This window comes from Excalfactoria chinensis, chromosome 8 (assembly GCF_039878825.1).
Source record: "Excalfactoria chinensis isolate bCotChi1 chromosome 8, bCotChi1.hap2, whole genome shotgun sequence".
NCBI classification, from domain to species: Eukaryota; Metazoa; Chordata; class Aves; order Galliformes; family Phasianidae; genus Excalfactoria; species Excalfactoria chinensis.
In genome coordinates, this window is record NC_092832.1 from 23,662,340 (window position 1) to 23,681,088 (window position 18,749).

The window sequence follows — 18,749 nt, forward strand, 5'->3', positions numbered from 1 at the left end:
CGAGCAACGCAACAGACAATAAACACGCCCTTATTTAATTGTTACCTGCTGTAGATGTCTGTCTCCGTTCTCATTGGCTGGACTACTTTCTGACCCATTACTGCTTCCAGACTGATCTTTTTCATTCAGCAAGGCTGTGGCATAGGCCAGTGTGTCCTGTTAGGAAGCAGTCCAAGCGACAAGGTAACTATATGGATTAATTTCTACAGAAACAGCCACAAGATTTAGGTTTGCCAGGTAGGAACGGTATGAAGTACAGCAGAATATGGTAAAGCTACTAAAACTATACTGCTTAACTGAAAAGTGAGGAGGGAAATAAAACAAGCTTAACACCATCTCCCAGGACTGCCATACATACCTGTGCTGAAATAGTGCGCTGGAAGGTTTTTGCAGTTGACGTTTCATTGGAAACATTACTCTGAGGTGCCCAATAATGTTCAGACATCTGCATTAAAAAAAAAAAAAAGCATAAAAAACAAAGAAAGGTACAGAACTACAGCATGAGCTTCACATGTGCAAGGTCTTATACACTTGTGATGACAGGTAGACTAACAAGTCTGGAATAAGCTTCCTGAATCTGTCAGCAAGCTGGAGAGCTGAGATACAGCCTTCCGATGTAGCTGAGAATAGTTTCAGAGACTACTGCCCCTCAGCTGAAACTTGGCCATCAGCTCCTTCTGTCTGCCAACGACATGACTGCAGATCACCAGGTTATCCAGCTGAAGAGCAGTAGATTCAGATGTTCAACAAGCATTTTCAGAAGCCAGAACATTGTAAAAATAGGTACAGAACCATCCCAGAGCTGTCAGTTCAAGAGAAGAGTGGCAACAAGTGCCAGCTGCACTGCAATCATCCTACTGACAAATTACGTAGAAAGAGAAAGCTATAAGTGTCAACAGCTGTGTTTTGTGCAAAGCTTAGATGATTCTGTGAGAAATTCACTCCTTGAGGTGTTCTCCTGCATCAATACACAGGCAAAAAAAAGTCCAACAGGAATACAGTGGCACTGAAATCTTCCCACTTGATGAAGAATAAGAATCATTATGACCATTCCCACTCAGTTATATTTATGGCACAAACAGCTAACCCTAAAACATGTGGTGGCTTACCAAAGTTCTTGAAATGTACCAGGTTTAACTTCATCCAAGCTCTCATTGTAAGAAAAAAATCAAGTGGCTTGTATTTTTGTCTAAAATCAACTTAAGGATTCAAATAGAGAGTGGAAGTTTGATAATTCTGACTGTAAATGAAGCGATATTTCTCCATACAGTTACAGCCAAACTACCTTTTTCTGTAGCCACTGCACAGCCCAACTCCAGTGGTGGGAATTCTCCTTGAAATAATCTTTTGCAGTAGGGCACCTTGGAAATCAAAATGAATTTCATTATTAATGAACAAGGCACTCTTGCAAAGCTAAAAAAATATTAATTAACTATACATTTATTTATGCTGCCGTCCTTTGTATGCTGACTTAAGCTGAATAGTTCTATTATTAACCAAATTAGCAAGAACAATGATGGTACTCTACAGATACACTTGTTTCAGATCTACACTTTATCAGGACATTTGCCAAGTTCCAAGCAAACAGAATTTAGTAGTCATAATATTTCAAACAGCTGGGGCAGTTTTCTTATCTTTATCTTGGTCTTAATGCTAGGCAGCTATGACTATAAACACCACTTTTATTACAATAACAGAAGCTAAAGCTGATCAAAAGTAGAAAGAACAGCAACCTAAACAGTCACAGTGCAAGAATAAGATTAAACAACATAACCCATACTACTCACTTCTGAGCCAAAGTAACAAGGAACTTGACACACTGGTAACAGCGACTGCTGTCCACATGGTTGCTGTGGTGCATCAAAGCTGTGGGCAGAAACAGTTGGATTAAAAACCACAAATCAGACTTCTGTGTACCAACCAGGTCGAAAATGCAACAAGCACGAAGCTAAAATTTTTAGCTGATGTGCAAAGAGTTATTGCTACAGATGTTAGCAAGAGCATTCGTGTTCAACTCACATGCTGTACTGCTGGCAGCTTTGAGTATTTACAGAACGACTGGATTAAAAACAGATCAAAGTCAAAACGCAGTAATTCTTTCAAACATGGTATCTGAGTTTTAAACAGCTCCCTCCTAATGCAGTTTTTTCCCCCTGTAATCCATTTTGTGTTAGATAAATGCTATGGTTACAGATCCAAAGGAAAAGTTTGAAGCCAAAGTAGAAAGGATGAAATCACCAGCTTCCTTCCTGGATCGTAACTTGCAAAACTAGAATCAAGTCTGAAACTTCCTTATACAAACAAGATAGTAAAATTTATCAGCCAAACTAACAGCAGGTCTTGTATAGTGTGCTATTTAACAACAAGCACAGCAGGCCTTCAACATAAAGATCAAATTGAATAATTGCATCTCTCCTCTGCAGAAATAAAGTGTTGTGTATTACCTAAATTACAGAACAAGATTGGTCCAAGAGGGACCAACTTATCTGGAACTAAAACAACCACTACTCCCTTACGCTATTTCTTGTTATCTTCTCTTCTGTTAGTCATACACGAAATTAGCAATCAGAAGAGCAGTGAGATATGAGAGAATATTCAACTATTTTTTAAATGTCTTTCTCACTAACACAGAATCTGAAACAAATTCAGGTGTGAAAACCACAGTCTGAAACAGCTCCTCATCCAAACAGCTATGAAAGAGATACACAAGCATCACTTGTCACTAATCACTAATCACTGATTAGATGTTCTGTTTGAGCACTGTGTGGCTCATCTACATTTCTGTTGCACACAAAGCCATTTCTCCTGATTCATATGAAGCAAGCTCTCATCATTCTGGGTCTTCCCTATGACTCCTGTATGCTTTAGTTACTTCACTTCAGTGGTGGCTGTTAAATCAGATAGGGCCAAGTCATTTTCCATCAGAAGTAAAACAGAAGGATTAAGAAACCAGAAGATTATAAGAATTATCAGCACAAAGGTTAGCAGAAGATAGTAGCATTCACACACTGGCTTACTTGCCTATTAATCCATTTTCAGTTTCAAAGGCAAATTTGATGCGCTCTACTTGTAAGGGGTCTTCAATGACCTGACATAAAAGGCAAAAGTAAACAAAAGTTATGCTTGAGACTTGCATCTGTATTACAAAATGGTTTTAACCACCTCAACACAAGAAACAAATGAGACTTACAAAGTTCCATTAACACCAGATTATCAACACAGTAATTTAAAGAAGTTATAAACTCTTAAATAGAAGGATGGAAGATAAGTGAATGTTGAAGTTATCTGTGCAGTCTTTGCCTTCTTTATTATGCACCGATAGAAAATCCATCCTGTACTTAATGTGCAAGTCCCTACCATTCACCTACCAGTATCTCATGGAGTAAATGGAATATGTTCTTCAGTTCATGAGGTGGAGCAGTTTCCAGCTGAGTCTGCATTAAGAAATATAAAATTATTCAAACAATAAAACAGGTTGATGGTGCAAAGAATTGACAGAGTGCTTCACAGCCTTTTGAAAATCAGTTATTTTTAACTGCAGAAGTTAAAAAACAAAAAACCCCCGCCCCAAAACCCAGGGAATTGTACTGACTGTTCTGCTGCAGATCCCAGTGCCACTATAACATAAGACAACATAACCAAAGCCTAGAAGAAGCACATAAGTAAACAACCTATCTTGATCATCTCCGTACCTTGATGAAGTGTAGCACAGTAAAGGAAAAATGCTCATTACAAAAGCAGCAGTACACCACCATCTCAATGAGAACTGATAGAGATCCAGTTAGCTCTCGTAATGCATACATCACCTAAAGGAAAGATGCAAATAATTTTGTATATATCCATACAGTTATTTTCAAGAGATGGATCAAATTTATGATAAAATTAGACTCCTTTGGGAAGGGTGTATTTTTTCCTCCTTTTTCTCACAACACTTCACTCAGCTCCTACTGCCCAGCCAATTATGTGAGAGCAACTCAAGTGAGCACTAACATCATGCCAGCTATATGTTCAAGCAGGGTAGAATCCAGAACAGATAGATACCTCTATTAAGTATGGTTTTCCCTCGGACAAGAATAACAAGGCTTCCACTTCTTCATGAAGTGTCAAAAGTGGACCTGAAGTAGTGATGCTTAGAGGTGGACGCTGCTTAAAGAGACCAGGAGCTACAACAGCAAACAGAAAAACAATCCACTAGTAAATGACATTGTTCTACACACCTTGAAGACACTGCTGACATCTGCCACCTTGTCATCTCTAAAGGCATTCACCTCAACTAGCTTGTATGGTACCAGCCTGAATAACAAACTTTAGCTCTAATAAGGTCATTTACATTTGTGACAGTATAGGGAAATGAACTGCAAGAAAGCAAAAGCAGAATGTTCAGATCAACTATTAGAACTTTGATACTTAATTTTAACCCAAAATATCCAACCAAATTTTTCATTGCTTATTCTGCAGTAGCTCAGTCTAGGGACTTTTATGATTAGCAAGAGACATAACAGATGTGATGGATGTGAGTCTCTCACAGCCAACAACACAAGTCAGCTCGTTCATGTGAGGCAAGACCTTACTGATGCTAAAGTTACTCCCAATCAAAATAACTGAAATGCCATGTTACCAAAAGGCAAAAATACAATTCTTACCAACGTTTCTTTGTGAAGAGACATCAGAGTGCAGAACAAGTAATGCAACAGTATTGTGAAGATATCCAAACTCACGTGCTTGTGCTGAACTCCACCTGCGGTTCTGTTTGAGCCAAAGGGGAGATTTAATTGAGCTTTGATATGTTGATTTAATCAAATTCTGTTAAGCCAAAACTGAACAACATCCTTAACAGCCCACCACCACATTCTAAGACTTCAAATTGGAATTACTGACACCAGAATGAGTCAGCTTCTGCCAACACTGCTTCTTCTTCATGTTACCACAGAGAAGCACCAAGACTTGCATGAAACTTGAGAAATAACCTAAGGAGTAATCTATCCTAATCAAACAAGGTTTTTTTTGCCCATAATGTAAGAATATTAAAAAAACAAAACAGGAATGGATACATAAGCTTTACCTGATTACTCTGACGGTTGGGACCAAGGAGAAAGTTGATCATGTGCCTCAAAGCAGAATGTCTGAGAAGAAGACTGCTAGCCCTTATACCCTGCTGTTTAGACAATAATAACACATTACAGGCCTATCTAGGTAAAGAATTTGTGCTCTAAGGGACAGAAGTAAAACTTTGCTAAACACCTTTAAGAAGTTGTGAGCCTCACAGATCAATAAGCTTTTTACACGTTTTAAAACTTCCTTTTAAAAAAAAACTTCCTTTTAAAAAAAAGGAAGTCATCCTGCCCCTGTACTCAGCATTGGTGAGGCCTCACCTCGAGTACTGTGTCCAGTTTTGGGCACCTCAGCACAAGAAGGACATGGAGGTACTGGAGCAGGTCCAGAGAAGGGCAACGAGGCTCGTGAAGGGCTTGGAGAATCAGCCCTATGAGGAGAGACTAAGGAAGCTGGGGCTGTTTAGTCTGAGGAAGAGGAGGCTGAGGGGAGACCTTATTGCTGTCTTCCAGTACCTGAAAGGTTCTTACAGTGAGAGTGGGGCAGGTCTATTCTCACTACTGACTTGTGACAGGACGAGGGGAAATGGCCTCAAGTTGCGCCAGGGCAAGTTTAGGTTGGATATTAGAAAGAACTTCTTTACAGAAAGGGTGGTTAGGTACTGGAATGGGCTCCCCAAGGAGGTGGTTGAATCGCCATCCCTGGATGTGTTTAAGAGCCGCTTGGATGTGGTACTCATGGATATGATTTAGCAGAGGTTTGTTGTTGTGGTATTGTTTTGTGGTTGTTTTTTAAGAGATAGGCTACTGGTTAGGCTGCGGTTGGACTTGATGATCTTCAAGGTCTTTTCCAACCTGAGTAATTCTATGATTCTATGATTCTATGATTCTATGATTCTAAAAGACACCTCATTACATCCAGCACATTAGAGAAACTGGGCCAGGATCAATATAGGCAAATTAACTATGAAAGAAGAAAACAAAAGAAAAAAGAATTAAGGGGTAGACAGAACCCACGATGAGGTGAGCAGCACAATATTGTGCCGTCAGTGTTTCAATCAATGTTTCTACTGCTTATAGAACAAAAATAAACCCTCCAACCCCTTACTATTTTCTTTTTTTCGAACAGCCAAAAAATCCCCATTGAACAAAACCTCAGCACTCAGACTTTGGAACGATATCTTCACCAGGCATAATTTGCTTCCATGTTTTCGTATGATTTTATGCCAAATCAGTGCTCAAAGCCACTCAGCACACAAAAGAAAATGCACAACCCCAAAACACGGAAGAAATATGTTTCTGGAGAAGTTTCACAGTGCTGCTTAAACCTTCCATGAAAATTGTTTTCCTGTTTTATTACAGACCTTTAAAACAGAAGTAATATGAAAAGAAGATAAATGGTTGCTTACCTTCTGCACAAAATTGTTGAATAGTAAGAAGTACTGAGCACAGTTTTTGCAGTTTTCAGGAACATCTTTATCCAGTAAAGCAAGTAGCACCTCCAATAACTGATGCAGACTTTTTAACTGCAAAAACAATGATTAACTTGCATTTAAATGCTTGTCTGCTGCTTAAAATACAGGCATTTCTACATTTTCAAGTTCGATTAACAAAATGGTATGTGTGGTCAGCTACACTTGACTGTGATTAACATAAATAGCTAACGAAGGACTGCAAACTTACCATTTTCAAGTCTGAATTAATGTGCATATATTAAACAGGAAAGTAATGAAAGCATCAGCACCCAGGTAACTTGCTTATAGAAGTGAAACTCAGCAGTTACACAAGTTTGCAATATTTATTTTAAAGGAATTTAAATTAGTCACATGGTAACTGCTGTTCAAATGTTCCAGTCATTACAGTAATAAACTGAGCACACTAAGGGTGTTGGTATAGTAGTTACTACTTACTGTTAGCTCTTTATGTTAACAGGGATGTAATCAGAAGCTCTCAAGCTATATTTTAAATGTCTTCCTACTACTCTATTAAGCTTAGAGGACTTTACAGCAGTCTTTCTTCAAAGCCCTAAATAAGACATTTTCTTAATACACAACAGCTTACACAACAGTTGTTTCTTTTTAAAGCAGTGTTATGGCTGGAAGGCACAAACAAAATTAGATGCATGAAACTCATTTCAGACTAAACAAGATCTGGACACCTGAAAGTCCCCGCCATCTCCACTGACAAATTCTAGAAATACAACAGATGACAAAATATTTCTGACAGAGTTCTTTTAATACAAATGACTTGGTTCAGATATCCAAGATATCTCAGGCATTTTCACATACTTTCTGCTAGGTTTTCTTGCAATATTAAAATGAGCCAAATAGAACAAACCTGCACTTCCCAAACTTACTTGCCAAGATTTTCTAATAAGAAGTTAAACCACTGAACAACAACCACAGCTCCAGTCTCCCCCTGGAACATGACAGCTCAGTTTCTACCGTACTGCTGTGGGCTTATGACTTCGAATAAGGAAAGATACCCAGTTAAAAACTAAGCTGGTTTCTGTGTTCTCCCTGTTACAGAGAGAAAATAAATCTTACATTCGTTTAATAATTTGGAATCTGCATTTTCATGGGATGCCACACATTCACGTCAAAATGAGACAGAACTGTTTATAACTAATACTTTAAACTTCTAGGTGTTACAGCAGCTTATTACCTCCCAGGGTAGGAACAGAAAAGCATTAATCTATTCAAGAGCTACAAGCCTGCTGAAGATGAGAACTTCCCACTTTGTCATTTGCAAATCAGACTGTGCTGCCTGTGAGTGGAACAAGAGAAATTAGGTAGAGACAATCAACAGGATCATTGCTGACGAGGTGTCACCAACCTTCTCTTGATAAAGCAAGGCACTGTCGAGGGTTTTTTCAAGAACAGTAGCTACAGCAACTCGCACTTCTCTCACACTGCATTCCAGGAGGAAAGTCCTGGAAGATAAAAGGCAAAGCTGCAAAAAGAACTGGAATCAAAGCGTACATATATTTATTGTGACTAAATGTGGTATTTATCATTTTAATAAAGGTAACAGTTCAAAATACCTCTTACAATACACTTCTGTGGATAAGCTTTAACTTATTTTCTTGCACTCCTGCTTCTCACTACAAAAGCCTATAACAATACTTCATTCATTCAAAGAACATAAATCTAAGACTAAAAGCTACCACAGGATCCTGTCTTCTAGTACAACTTTTAAGACCATCTCCTCTTTAGGTTGGCAAATCCCTGTTATCAGTTCTCCAAGAATTGCCTTAAGCTTATCTTGAGTCAGTGAGAAAAACACACTGCGGCTCATTCGTGATCATTGCCAGGTAAGTATTTAACTTACCTTACCCTAAACAAAACACTTTCACCACATTCTTTGCCTCCACTTGCAGGAATGACAAACACATTCCAAGGCATCCTTTTGAATTCAATGTTTGCATCCTTCATCCACACTGCACTATTACCATATTTTCAGAATTACTAAGAAAATCTAAACAGAGGCTCTTATTTCTAACATTTTCTGAAATGACAATTAAGAGCATCTGTTTAGAGAACATGCAGTCAACTTTTTGGCAAACTATCAGTATAGGCCAGATCTCAAAACCCTGTCCACAAAGACACAAAACACCACAACTAATGCAGAATTAGGGTACTTACTTTACAAGCTCCCGGCCCTCTGGTCCAACAAAATATTCAACTAACCACTGACAAGCATCAATGCTTTTGGAGAGCAGTGCATCTATGGTTGCAATCCACTCTTCTGTATCAGCCCTTTAAAACCAAATCAGGGGAAACGGTCAGTAATGAAAAACACCTGCAGAAACCAAACAGTGTTTCATCTCACTCCTTCCTTTTCTGCTAAGTCAGAAGTGGCTTTCCCACAGTCAGACCTTACCTGAGTTTCTTCTTGGTTCGGAGATAAGTTTGGAAGAGGAACTGGACTGCCAATTGTAAGCTCACCTTTGCCATACACGGGTAATAAGGATGTTTTACCTTAGTCTGAAAGAAACACCACATTTACTCCAGAGCAAACCTATACCTGCGACACACATTCTGTCCTAAATAAGTCAGCATGTTCTATTCAAGTAATTTACTTCATCTACAAAACAAGACAAACCTCACTTGTCTGTGCTGAAATCTGTTTCTGGTAACAACTATGCTAGTTTCACACATATGCTAAAACAGGAACAAACTTGCTGTTAGGCTGACTCTGTCCACAGATTTAATACTGGTTTGTTTATTAATCCATAACTACATTCAGAAAAACTAATTAAACTATATTCAAATGAAGGTCTATCAACTTCAAGATGACTAATGCCAATTTTCATATCTTCCATACACAGAGGAGTTTCTGTCCCTGTAGAGCTATGTTTGCATAGTTAATCTTATTTTATTTTTTAATTATTATGGCACACTGGCATTTTCCCCAACAGCAGAAGACTGGAGTCAGCTTTGAAATGGATGCTATCAGTCTGAAGAATTACTGAAGTCAAAGAAAAGCTGTTTGAAAAGCAAAATCATACCAAACGCTTCCCTTCTAAATCACCTGTTCTGGAGCTTCTCTAGCAATTGCTGGTCAGTATTTACAGAGTACTCAAATATTGAAAGTCTCACTACTTACTGCATTTAGTGAAGCTAGCGACAGAACAAAACTGAAGTAGTCACTGCTGTACACATCTCTGTTCTTCATAAATTTCAGGTTTTCATCTCTCACCATCTGTAGATATATATATATGTATATATACATTTTAAAGAGAAGGCAAAAAATCAAAACGTTGCTAAAAAAAGCATTTATTTAACTGACATTTGACCTTACACAAATACATATAACTCTTAAAAACCAGAATCAGACCTATTCTGTTCATACTCTGAGCCACTACTTCAGTGGAGGGGAAAAATATACGGGAAACTTAGACTGATGTAAAACCAAGAAAGGATGGGTCAAATTTTGGGAGAAGTGACGACAAAACATACAATAATACATCACTGAACAGCCTGTTAACTTCCTATTTGATCCCAGTCATTTTCTAGCTTTATGTTTAGTAATAGAATTGCTTCAAGGTCACCTTCAAAGTTTCTGTCTTGCTCTTATAATGATCTTAAGCTTTGAACAACATTTAACTGGAGCTTTCTGAGTTCTCTACCTGATATATCCGTACAGGCATCTTCTCCACAAAGAGTCCCTTTTTTTCACCTTTTCGGACCAGTTTAGTTAGGATGGACAGGCGATCACTGTTGGGTCTGTGGGGTCGTGGTGATGACTGGGGTGAAATTTCTGGTGAAGACGGAGCAGATCTAAACCATAAGAATATCAAAGTCAAGAATGTAACTGTGACAAATCCAAACTTCAGGCCTTAAAATACCAATAGAGCCGGTATCACCTTAAGGCAAAACCAGATGACAGTCCAAATTATTTCTGAGGCTGTCAGTCAGTTTGAATTACTTATTCCAACAGTTACACAAGTACGGAAGAGGAAGTTAAAAAATGAAATAAAAGGCTATTCATTAAGCAGCTTAAAGAAAAGCAGGGGGATAAGCATACTTCTGTGCCAAACAAATATTATTCATGCCTTCATTCTGGGGATCAGTCTATACATCGAAATAGGAGAAGCCTTTATGGAGACAAGAGAAACTTACAGTGAGAGGTCCTCAGCTTCCTGACGCACGACACTCACTCGACTTTTCTTTGGTAAGACTGGAGAGTTCTGATCAGACACTCTCTGATAAAACAGCATGTAGGCATTCCAGTATCGCCGACGCACATCAGGGTAAGGGTTAGCTGATGAGAGAAAAAGCATTTGATAAACCTTTGGAGGTTTAGTACCCTTTTTATTCTGATAGGAAAGTAAAACTGAGTGTGAAAGCACTAAAGACTGCAGTACAGAGTTACTTTTGGGATAAAAAAAAATAATCACTGTGTTAGAGAAGAAAAACAGCTCAAAAGTAAAGAATGTGCATATTAAGATGATAATCATCAGAGTTACTCAGCAAGTGAATAATGGTATTAATGTATTTGGAATTAATTCCTTAGAGCGCTAAAAAATTTAGCTGTGACCCTAAACGATGTTTTATGCACACTCTGACTAGCCTAAGATAAGATCTGGTTTCTATTTTCTTTAAACTACTTTAACAGTGTGCCATTTTACTTCTGAATCTCCTTATTAAGTCCACCAAGTGTTGAACAGTGAATACAGTTTAACTAATATTAGGTCATATACAAATGGCTGTGTCCTTCAGTAGAACAGAATGCTCTGGCTAGAAAATGCCTGGGAAGGACTATTAGACCAAGTCATGCAAAGTAGATATAGACTCAGCTTCAACATTACTGAGAACTGGTATGACGTACAAAGCTACTGTAAATTAATCTTCAATTCTACTTACATTGATCATAGACTTTAGGTCTATACTCTCCACCAAAACACTCATATTCCAAGGTTTCATCGGTTAACTCAAATTCTTCAACAACAGTGTCATTAAATTTATACCACTTTCCCTTTCCACATCCCCTGTTGTCAGAACAGAAACCACGTTATTTGACTGTTCAGCCAAAAACAGCAACAAAAGCAATCACTGAGGAATACCATAGAAAGGAAGGCCCTTAACTCACATTTGTTTTGACATGAAATAGAAAACCTAATCTCAATGGCAAAACTTGATTAAAAAAATTAAGCTTGATTAAAAACATTAGAGAACCTCATAATCTGCAACTACGCATCACAAAAAGCACTCAGAACACAACACAAGATACATAACAATTCGTGAGACTTTGAAGATGTTGACAGCAGTACTGGGTGTTAAGGAAGAAATGGTGCTTCCAACAGAGCTCTGAATGGCTCACCACACCTTCCTAAAACACGTAGTCTTTGGACTCACTATGTGAGTCTTCTTGGTTGTTACCTCCTGTCCTTTATAAAGGAGTAGTAATGCCCTGCATGAGCCTGGCCACTGTGAACAATCACACCGACAAGCTCATAGTTCTCTGTAGGTGCAACTTTCTTCCTTGGGGACCCTCCACCTCCTTGATCCATGTTTCTACCGTTGTCCCCCACTTCTGAGGATGAGTCCTGACGAGCCATCCCTGACACAGTGTAAGGCTCCATGTTCAGCATCCAGGGGAACTGTTTGAAGAGATATTTTAGATTAAATAGATTATGTCATGCACTCAGTGTAATAATTTTATGAGTCGCACTACAATGTGGGAAGTAATAACACTACAGGAAAGCATGGTGCTACAACTTCTGACTCTCAAGTTTAATAAAATATCTTTACAGAGGCTTTTGCTCATGCTTTCTGAAAGGAGTCTGAGAAGCTGCAGACAAGGACAGCTCAAAGGAAAAATACTTTTCTTTACTGTGATCAGATTGTACCATATGTTCAAAAGCCCAGTATCAAAATGTGATGGAAAGAAGGGAGAACAACTAGGAAGTGCGAGTGCTTCCACTTTTTATTAAGCAGATAGAATGGGGAGGAGTGGAAACAAAGCATAGTAGAAAGTATTCTTACCCTTATTTGTTCATCATATTTAATAGAACGCCCGCTCTCCCAGTCAAAGCCAAATCTCATCAGGTGTATCACCAAAAGGTTTGGTAAGACCTTAATGCATGTGCGCTTCACTGTAGTTCTCTTAAAAAAGGAGAAAAAAAAAGTATTGTCTCCATTTATGAACCTCAAACATGCTCTAGTATTTCTACAGGTGTTTGATTCCAGCCACCTTGAACTGATGCACAATACAGCTACCAGAGATATGATAACTCTAATGCTGACAGACAGGGTACTATTACAAGCACAGAGTTTGTGGAGTAGACTGCTATGTTACAAAATGTTCTACTGTTCTGCTATCCCTCTAAATGTTCAGTTCACAGTACAAGTTATAGGAAATGCAGATCACTACCTGCATTTGTCTATGGATTTAACTTTTTGATCATGAAAGAGTAAGCAAAATTTAAGCATAGCTTCACATGAGCATGTAACTCTTATGAAAAACAAACCACAGCTGAATATTCTTTCACAGACTTTAAGAACAATACCTTTTCTTTGCATTTCTCACAGTAGTATGCATTACTTCCTTCCAGTACTTCTCCCCTAACAAACTGATCCAACGATATTTCCAAACTTTGACATGAAGTCACACCTAAGTTGAGAGCCATGAAGGCTTCCTCTCGCTCATACCTAAATTCAAGAGGAAAAAAGGTAAATACATTGACAGAGCAGAACCTATTCAACTTGCATTAACAAGACACGTGCTTATGAAATATTACGTTTGCCCCATAACTACCAACAGCTATGACATTTACAGTCAATGGAATGTTATCCCACCTTTTAGTGCTGCTTTTACCTAGGTAATTTAACAGTTATGACAGCTGATATCTAACACACTAAATTTAACATTACCTGTGAGGACAGTCCTTGCAGATCTTCTGATCAGAAAAGATACCTTGAAAAGTATTCTTAAATATTTGGTCTCTTCCTATTTTCTGTTAGAGATGTAAAGTTAGACATCAGTTGTATATACTGGCAGAGTGAAAGACCAAGTACACAACATGAATTTTACACTCCTGAATGCTACCTAAGATAGTAAAATAATGCATTGGTTCTCTGCCTTCCTTTCCAAGAAAGAAAAAAAAAAAAGAACAGAGAAAAGGTAACAAAAAGATGCATGTATACGAGGAAAAAAAATCCCTGAAGTTTTTACCTTGAGGTACTCATCCATTTGATCTATAAGACTGGTAAAGAACTCGTAAGCATCTTGCTGCTCTCGAACATAGAGTTCCTTATTCCACATCTTGAAGATCTACATAAAGCACACATATATTTAAAGAGGCAGTTGTTCCACATAAATATCACTCAAGTATTATTTTCTTTTTTTTATATAAATGTTATATTTACACATTCTGAATTTTTGAGGTAAAACTTAATCCCTAGAACTTCTGCAAAGAGAAAGCACTGAATAAGTGACTTCTCACTAAGTAGGAGAGCAAAAAGAAATAATACCTTCCAAAAGTTCTCAGGTACATAATACTGCAGTTTGCTTTCCATCAAGTGACCGAAAAGAGACTGAACTTGATAGAACACATTGTCATCTGGGTTGTCGGTATCATCATCAATGGAAAGCAGAGCCTAGGAAAAAACACAGTAAGAACTAAATAAGGTTAAGTTTTCACAACAGTCTGACAACTTACAGTAATAATTATTTGAGCTGGTATACGTTTTTAGTTTGTATACATATAGAGCACTATTTATACACACACACATGCATTTTTGTTTTTACTTTTTAAAACAATTCATGTTCACAGATGGCGCTAAAATGAACTTGCATCTCAGGCAATGGTAATTCAGAGAACCAGAGAATGGCCTGGGTTGGAAAGGACGATAATGATAATCTAATTTCAACCCCCTTGTCTTGCAGTGCTGCTTTTTAGGATTTCTTCCCCCAGTCCATATGAATACCTGGGATTGCCCTAGCAACACCTTGCACTTGACTTTGTTGAATCTCATGAGGTTCTCATGGGCCCACTTCCCCAGCCTGCCAAGGTCCCTCTGGATGGCTTCCCTTCCTTCTAATGTACTGATTGCACCACTCAGTTTTTGTCATCTGCAAACTTGCTGAAGGTGCACTCAATTCCATCCTCTATGTCATTGATGCTGAAGATTCTGAGAAGATGACCTTGAGAACATTGAACCAATTACCTCTGGGAGACCAGGCTGCATATACAGCTGCTGGAAGACAGCATTCATATAACAAGTAGCACCACCATTCTTTAGTCCCACAAATCCTGAAATGGAGCGACTATCCACTGGTGGAAGATACTGAAATGAGAAACATTTTTTGTCCAAGTAAATTACGGAATGCATGAAGCTCCAAAAAATGTTACAGCTTTTATAATCACCCTTACACGAGCTGTCAAAAGCTATTTCATGGAAAACCAGGAATATCAATTCTGAAACATCACAAGAGCTATATTTGTTCATTTATATGACTAATACTTAGCAGAAAACTTAAACAGCCAAAAACATCTATAGATCAGTAGTTAGGCAATGCTTTTTCCTTATCCAGATAATTGACAAAGACTCAGAGCATTTATCTTAATTTACTTGTCTGCTTTCTTGTCATTTCAAATTGAAGACTACGGAAATCTAATGAATGAAGCAGTTAACCAGATCACAGTGCTCCAAACCACAGGAACACAAATGAAGAAAAGGCTTTTTGCTTACATCAAACTCCTTGGTAAGAGCTGGGTCACATTGATGATGCATAGAAAGCAGCTCTTTCGTAATAAGCTGAAGATTGGAAGGTGAGCTATCAGCCAGCATTACTAACACTTCATAGGCAGCTAATCGGCTATCTGCTGTACTGCACCTAAAAAGGAAACCACGATTGAGAATTATTTTGTAGATGACTCAATTATTTCTAATTCTAGAAAACCACATTACTTGGAACAAGAGGCAATTGCTCAAAAGAACTAGTTTAAGTGCAAAAAAACCCTAAGATGCTGTAAAAGTGGTATTTTTTTCCTTCTTGGGGAGACTGGATGGAAAGCAATCAGTTAATATAGCCTGTAGTGGCTCAGAATATCTTTGGTAACAGGAGACTTGCTCAGCATTAGGCTTTTATAAAAAACTTCCCCCTAACATCTAACCTAAACTTCCCTAAGTTTAGAGAAATTTAACTAAAGAAGAGTTAAAGGAATTTCTGAGATCCTCATTTAAAAGGGGCTTGTAGAGTTTCCTGCTTGTGCTCCAACTTAACAAGTTCCTAAGTGAAGGTGGGCAAAAGGAGCCTTTTTGGCCTCATGAAATCAGCACACAGTTGTGCTTGCACCCTTTCATTATCTAACAAGCAAAGCACAGCCTTTGGAAGTACAGAACAGCAAAGATTTTTAGGTCACATAAAAGAACATACAGAAATTCTTCAAAAGGAACTTACAAAGACACTATTTGGACAATGAAATAGGAAATGTATAAATTGGAAAGCTACACCCTGAAGAAATACTCCAACATCAGTATGAACTTATTGTATCTGTAGCCCCAGTGTGGTTCACATTTGCATTCATGAACACCACTTGGACAAAACCCAACATTAATAAAAAAGCAGTTTTTACTTTGGATGGAAGTCTTGCTGACTGATTGCAGCACTGCCTGCAGGAGAATGACTATTCAGAATAATCCTGGATGCTCGGAAGAGGAAGTCATCCAACAATGGCTTAATTAAAGACGAACCTGTAACACAAACCCATATCTACTGTTAAACACATTATTGCAAATGTCAAAAAGTCCATTAAGGTCACTTAATACCACCATATCAACAAAACTGTATCTAAATGATTTACCACAAGTCACAAGTTCAATAAAGATAAAGACAATACTACTACTCCTTCAGCTCTGACACTTCCATTGATATATTATAATGTCTTCACAGGTACTTCCTACTGATTAAACCATTTTCCTTTGTACATTTGCTGTACAAATATACACTAGTCCAGCAACCTTTAGAAGAAAAAGGAATACTTACCAACCATTTCCTTCTCTGCCCCACAGAGTGAAAGGAGAGTCTTGATGAGCCTCAAGTGTCCTGCTAACAGGATGTTATCAGCTTCACTCGTCTCACACTCAGCTGTGCGGTTGGGCTCAAAGTTTTCTAGCCAGGTAATCTCATCTTCTAACATGGCAGCTGGGCTTATCTTTAGCTGTTCCATTTCTGATGCTACAAGACAAAAGAACCCCCCTGCATAAGTTTGTAGAATTTAAATACAAAGAACTTCAAAGAGTTTAGTGATTAATATATGTTATGACAATGCCACATGCCCATTTAACAGGAGGCAATACATGAAGCAGTTTATTGGAAAGATCACAGCACTGGAACTTACTATCTGTCACTTACACATTTTGTGCTTTACTTTAATGAAAAAATAGTATACAGAAACTTAGAAGACAGATTCTTCTCTGAGCAAGAACAGCATCTAGTCATGTGTAAAACAATCCAACACACACACCATCATGATCAGCAATTTCAAACACAGACAAGTAACTTCATGTACAAACTCCTACCTAGGTGCTGTGAAAACAATGAGACCTGGAATTAAGATGCCTTGCAGTTAAAACACTAAGAATGTTCTATGTCAGGCATTAACAACACAGAATGGCCAGCACATCAAGTTAATGGTGAAACAACCTCCTCATGAAGTCTACATTCTAAATCTCACCTACAGAAGGAGGGCTTATTTGGAAGTTGCAAGCAGAATGACATGCATGCTATGTGAACATACTTACAAGTGAGGTCATCCAATAACTGACATCTCAGATCAAAATACTCGGTACACTGGGACAAAAGTCTAGAAAAGTTACAAAATAGAAGAAAGGTTTTAAAATTCAAATTAGAAACTCTTTTTTTCCTATGCAGTTAACTTTAAAGCCCTCATGCGCAGTCCTTCTAACCAAAAATACTGTAGATATTTAGGTACACTTCATTGCATGCACACTACAGCTTTAACAAATTGCTTCTGAACCTCTTGGACATATAGTCTTGCTTTCATCCCTCACTTCACAACATATCAAATAACATCAAATTTTAGATTCTCAGCTACTTCTTCACTCAGATTCCTCTAGAAATTACTGTTCAAAGTTATTGTTATATTCAACATTCCTCTAGTCAGAGACAAGTCAACATGACTGACACTTACAGTCTTTACAGTTATTTAATGATTAACATAAGCAGCAAGAAAACAGGTGAGATCTTTGCTTCAGGCACCACTAAAGGGGCTGGGGCATTCTGTTTCAATGTCTGTTCAGGATCTGTGGAATACTATCAAATAAATCCAATGTTTCTGTCATACAACCCATCACCTCTACACCTGATGGTGGAACTCCAGTCTGGTTTTGACTACCATAAGAACATCCTGGTAAGAGCAGGCCTACTTCACAATTAGATCTTCCCAGAAGTCAAATAAGCCAGACTTCAAGAGTTCACAGAGGAAGAGTTGTACCTTATAAACTAGAGAAAAATAAAGCTGAATTTTCCTATTTCCCAGACTTCCTGGAGCATGACAAGGATGCCTACTTTCCACAGAATTACCAAAAGCCAGTTCAAATCAATTATAGATTGGAGATTCCTTGGCACTACTAATGTAAAAACACGATAAGTTTCCTTCCTCAGCCAACGTGAATATGACTCACCTCTGGTTAATTCCTCTCATGATGCTGGTTGGTGACCAAAGAGGCAGCTGGGCACCAAGGATAACACTCAGGAGAAATTGGTTTGGCTTTTGTACATCTGGATGAGTTGACGTGTCAGTTTGACTAAGGGTGTACAACTGGTCACAAGCAACACGACGAATCTGAAACAGCACTGTTGTCAGGCACCAGACCTTACTCAAAGATTGCCAAAAATGCACACTTCTCTTGGGTTACAAATCTAACAAAAAAAGACTTTGAAAATCTTGCGGTAATGAAAAACAGGAGCTCTGCATCCACCAGCCAGGGCTTTGCTGTTTAAAGGGACTCAGTAATCCACTTTCATCCCTCTGCTTAAAGCTCTGATGCCTTAGTAAGCACAGACTGTCTAAGGGGGTGAAAGACACAATAACTTTGTAAAAAATACATGGGATGCAATGAAAGGAAATAAGCACAGCTTGAAAGAAACAAGCGCCTCTGAATTTTGGAATACCCAGAATAATGTAATAATGTCAAATAAAAAAAAAATAATTACAGGCAGGTT

General features: G+C 38.2%; 1 protein-coding gene across 3 annotated transcripts in view; it reads right to left on the reverse strand.

Annotated features, from left to right (window-relative positions):
• Positions 1–18,749, reverse strand: part of USP24 (ubiquitin specific peptidase 24) — a 58,677-nt gene that overhangs the window by 2,651 nt on the left and 37,277 nt on the right. For 2 of the 3 annotated variants that reach the window (XM_072342966.1, XM_072342968.1), the window contains exons 37-66: positions 18,209–18,369; positions 17,306–17,367; positions 16,548–16,739; positions 16,138–16,255; positions 15,251–15,395; positions 14,726–14,845; positions 14,030–14,155; positions 13,731–13,829; positions 13,430–13,512; positions 13,066–13,207; positions 12,542–12,661; positions 11,936–12,156; positions 11,420–11,544; positions 10,676–10,817; positions 10,183–10,333; positions 9,660–9,755; positions 8,934–9,037; positions 8,696–8,809; positions 7,887–7,983; positions 6,461–6,577; positions 5,063–5,155; positions 4,644–4,746; positions 4,042–4,163; positions 3,693–3,806; positions 3,369–3,434; positions 3,022–3,088; positions 1,788–1,866; positions 1,286–1,361; positions 359–445; positions 46–156 (exon numbers count right to left, since the gene is read on the reverse strand). In XM_072342966.1, the coding sequence (XP_072199067.1) occupies positions 46–156; positions 359–445; positions 1,286–1,361; positions 1,788–1,866; positions 3,022–3,088; positions 3,369–3,434; positions 3,693–3,806; positions 4,042–4,163; positions 4,644–4,746; positions 5,063–5,155; positions 6,461–6,577; positions 7,887–7,983; positions 8,696–8,809; positions 8,934–9,037; positions 9,660–9,755; positions 10,183–10,333; positions 10,676–10,817; positions 11,420–11,544; positions 11,936–12,156; positions 12,542–12,661; positions 13,066–13,207; positions 13,430–13,512; positions 13,731–13,829; positions 14,030–14,155; positions 14,726–14,845; positions 15,251–15,395; positions 16,138–16,255; positions 16,548–16,739; positions 17,306–17,367; positions 18,209–18,369 (3,453 nt within the window). The remainder of the gene's footprint in view (positions 1–45; positions 157–358; positions 446–1,285; positions 1,362–1,787; positions 1,867–3,021; positions 3,089–3,368; positions 3,435–3,692; positions 3,807–4,041; positions 4,164–4,643; positions 4,747–5,062; positions 5,156–6,460; positions 6,578–7,886; positions 7,984–8,695; positions 8,810–8,933; positions 9,038–9,659; positions 9,756–10,182; positions 10,334–10,675; positions 10,818–11,419; positions 11,545–11,935; positions 12,157–12,541; positions 12,662–13,065; positions 13,208–13,429; positions 13,513–13,730; positions 13,830–14,029; positions 14,156–14,725; positions 14,846–15,250; positions 15,396–16,137; positions 16,256–16,547; positions 16,740–17,305; positions 17,368–18,208; positions 18,370–18,749) is intronic. The other variant, XM_072342967.1, reaches the window with a different exon arrangement.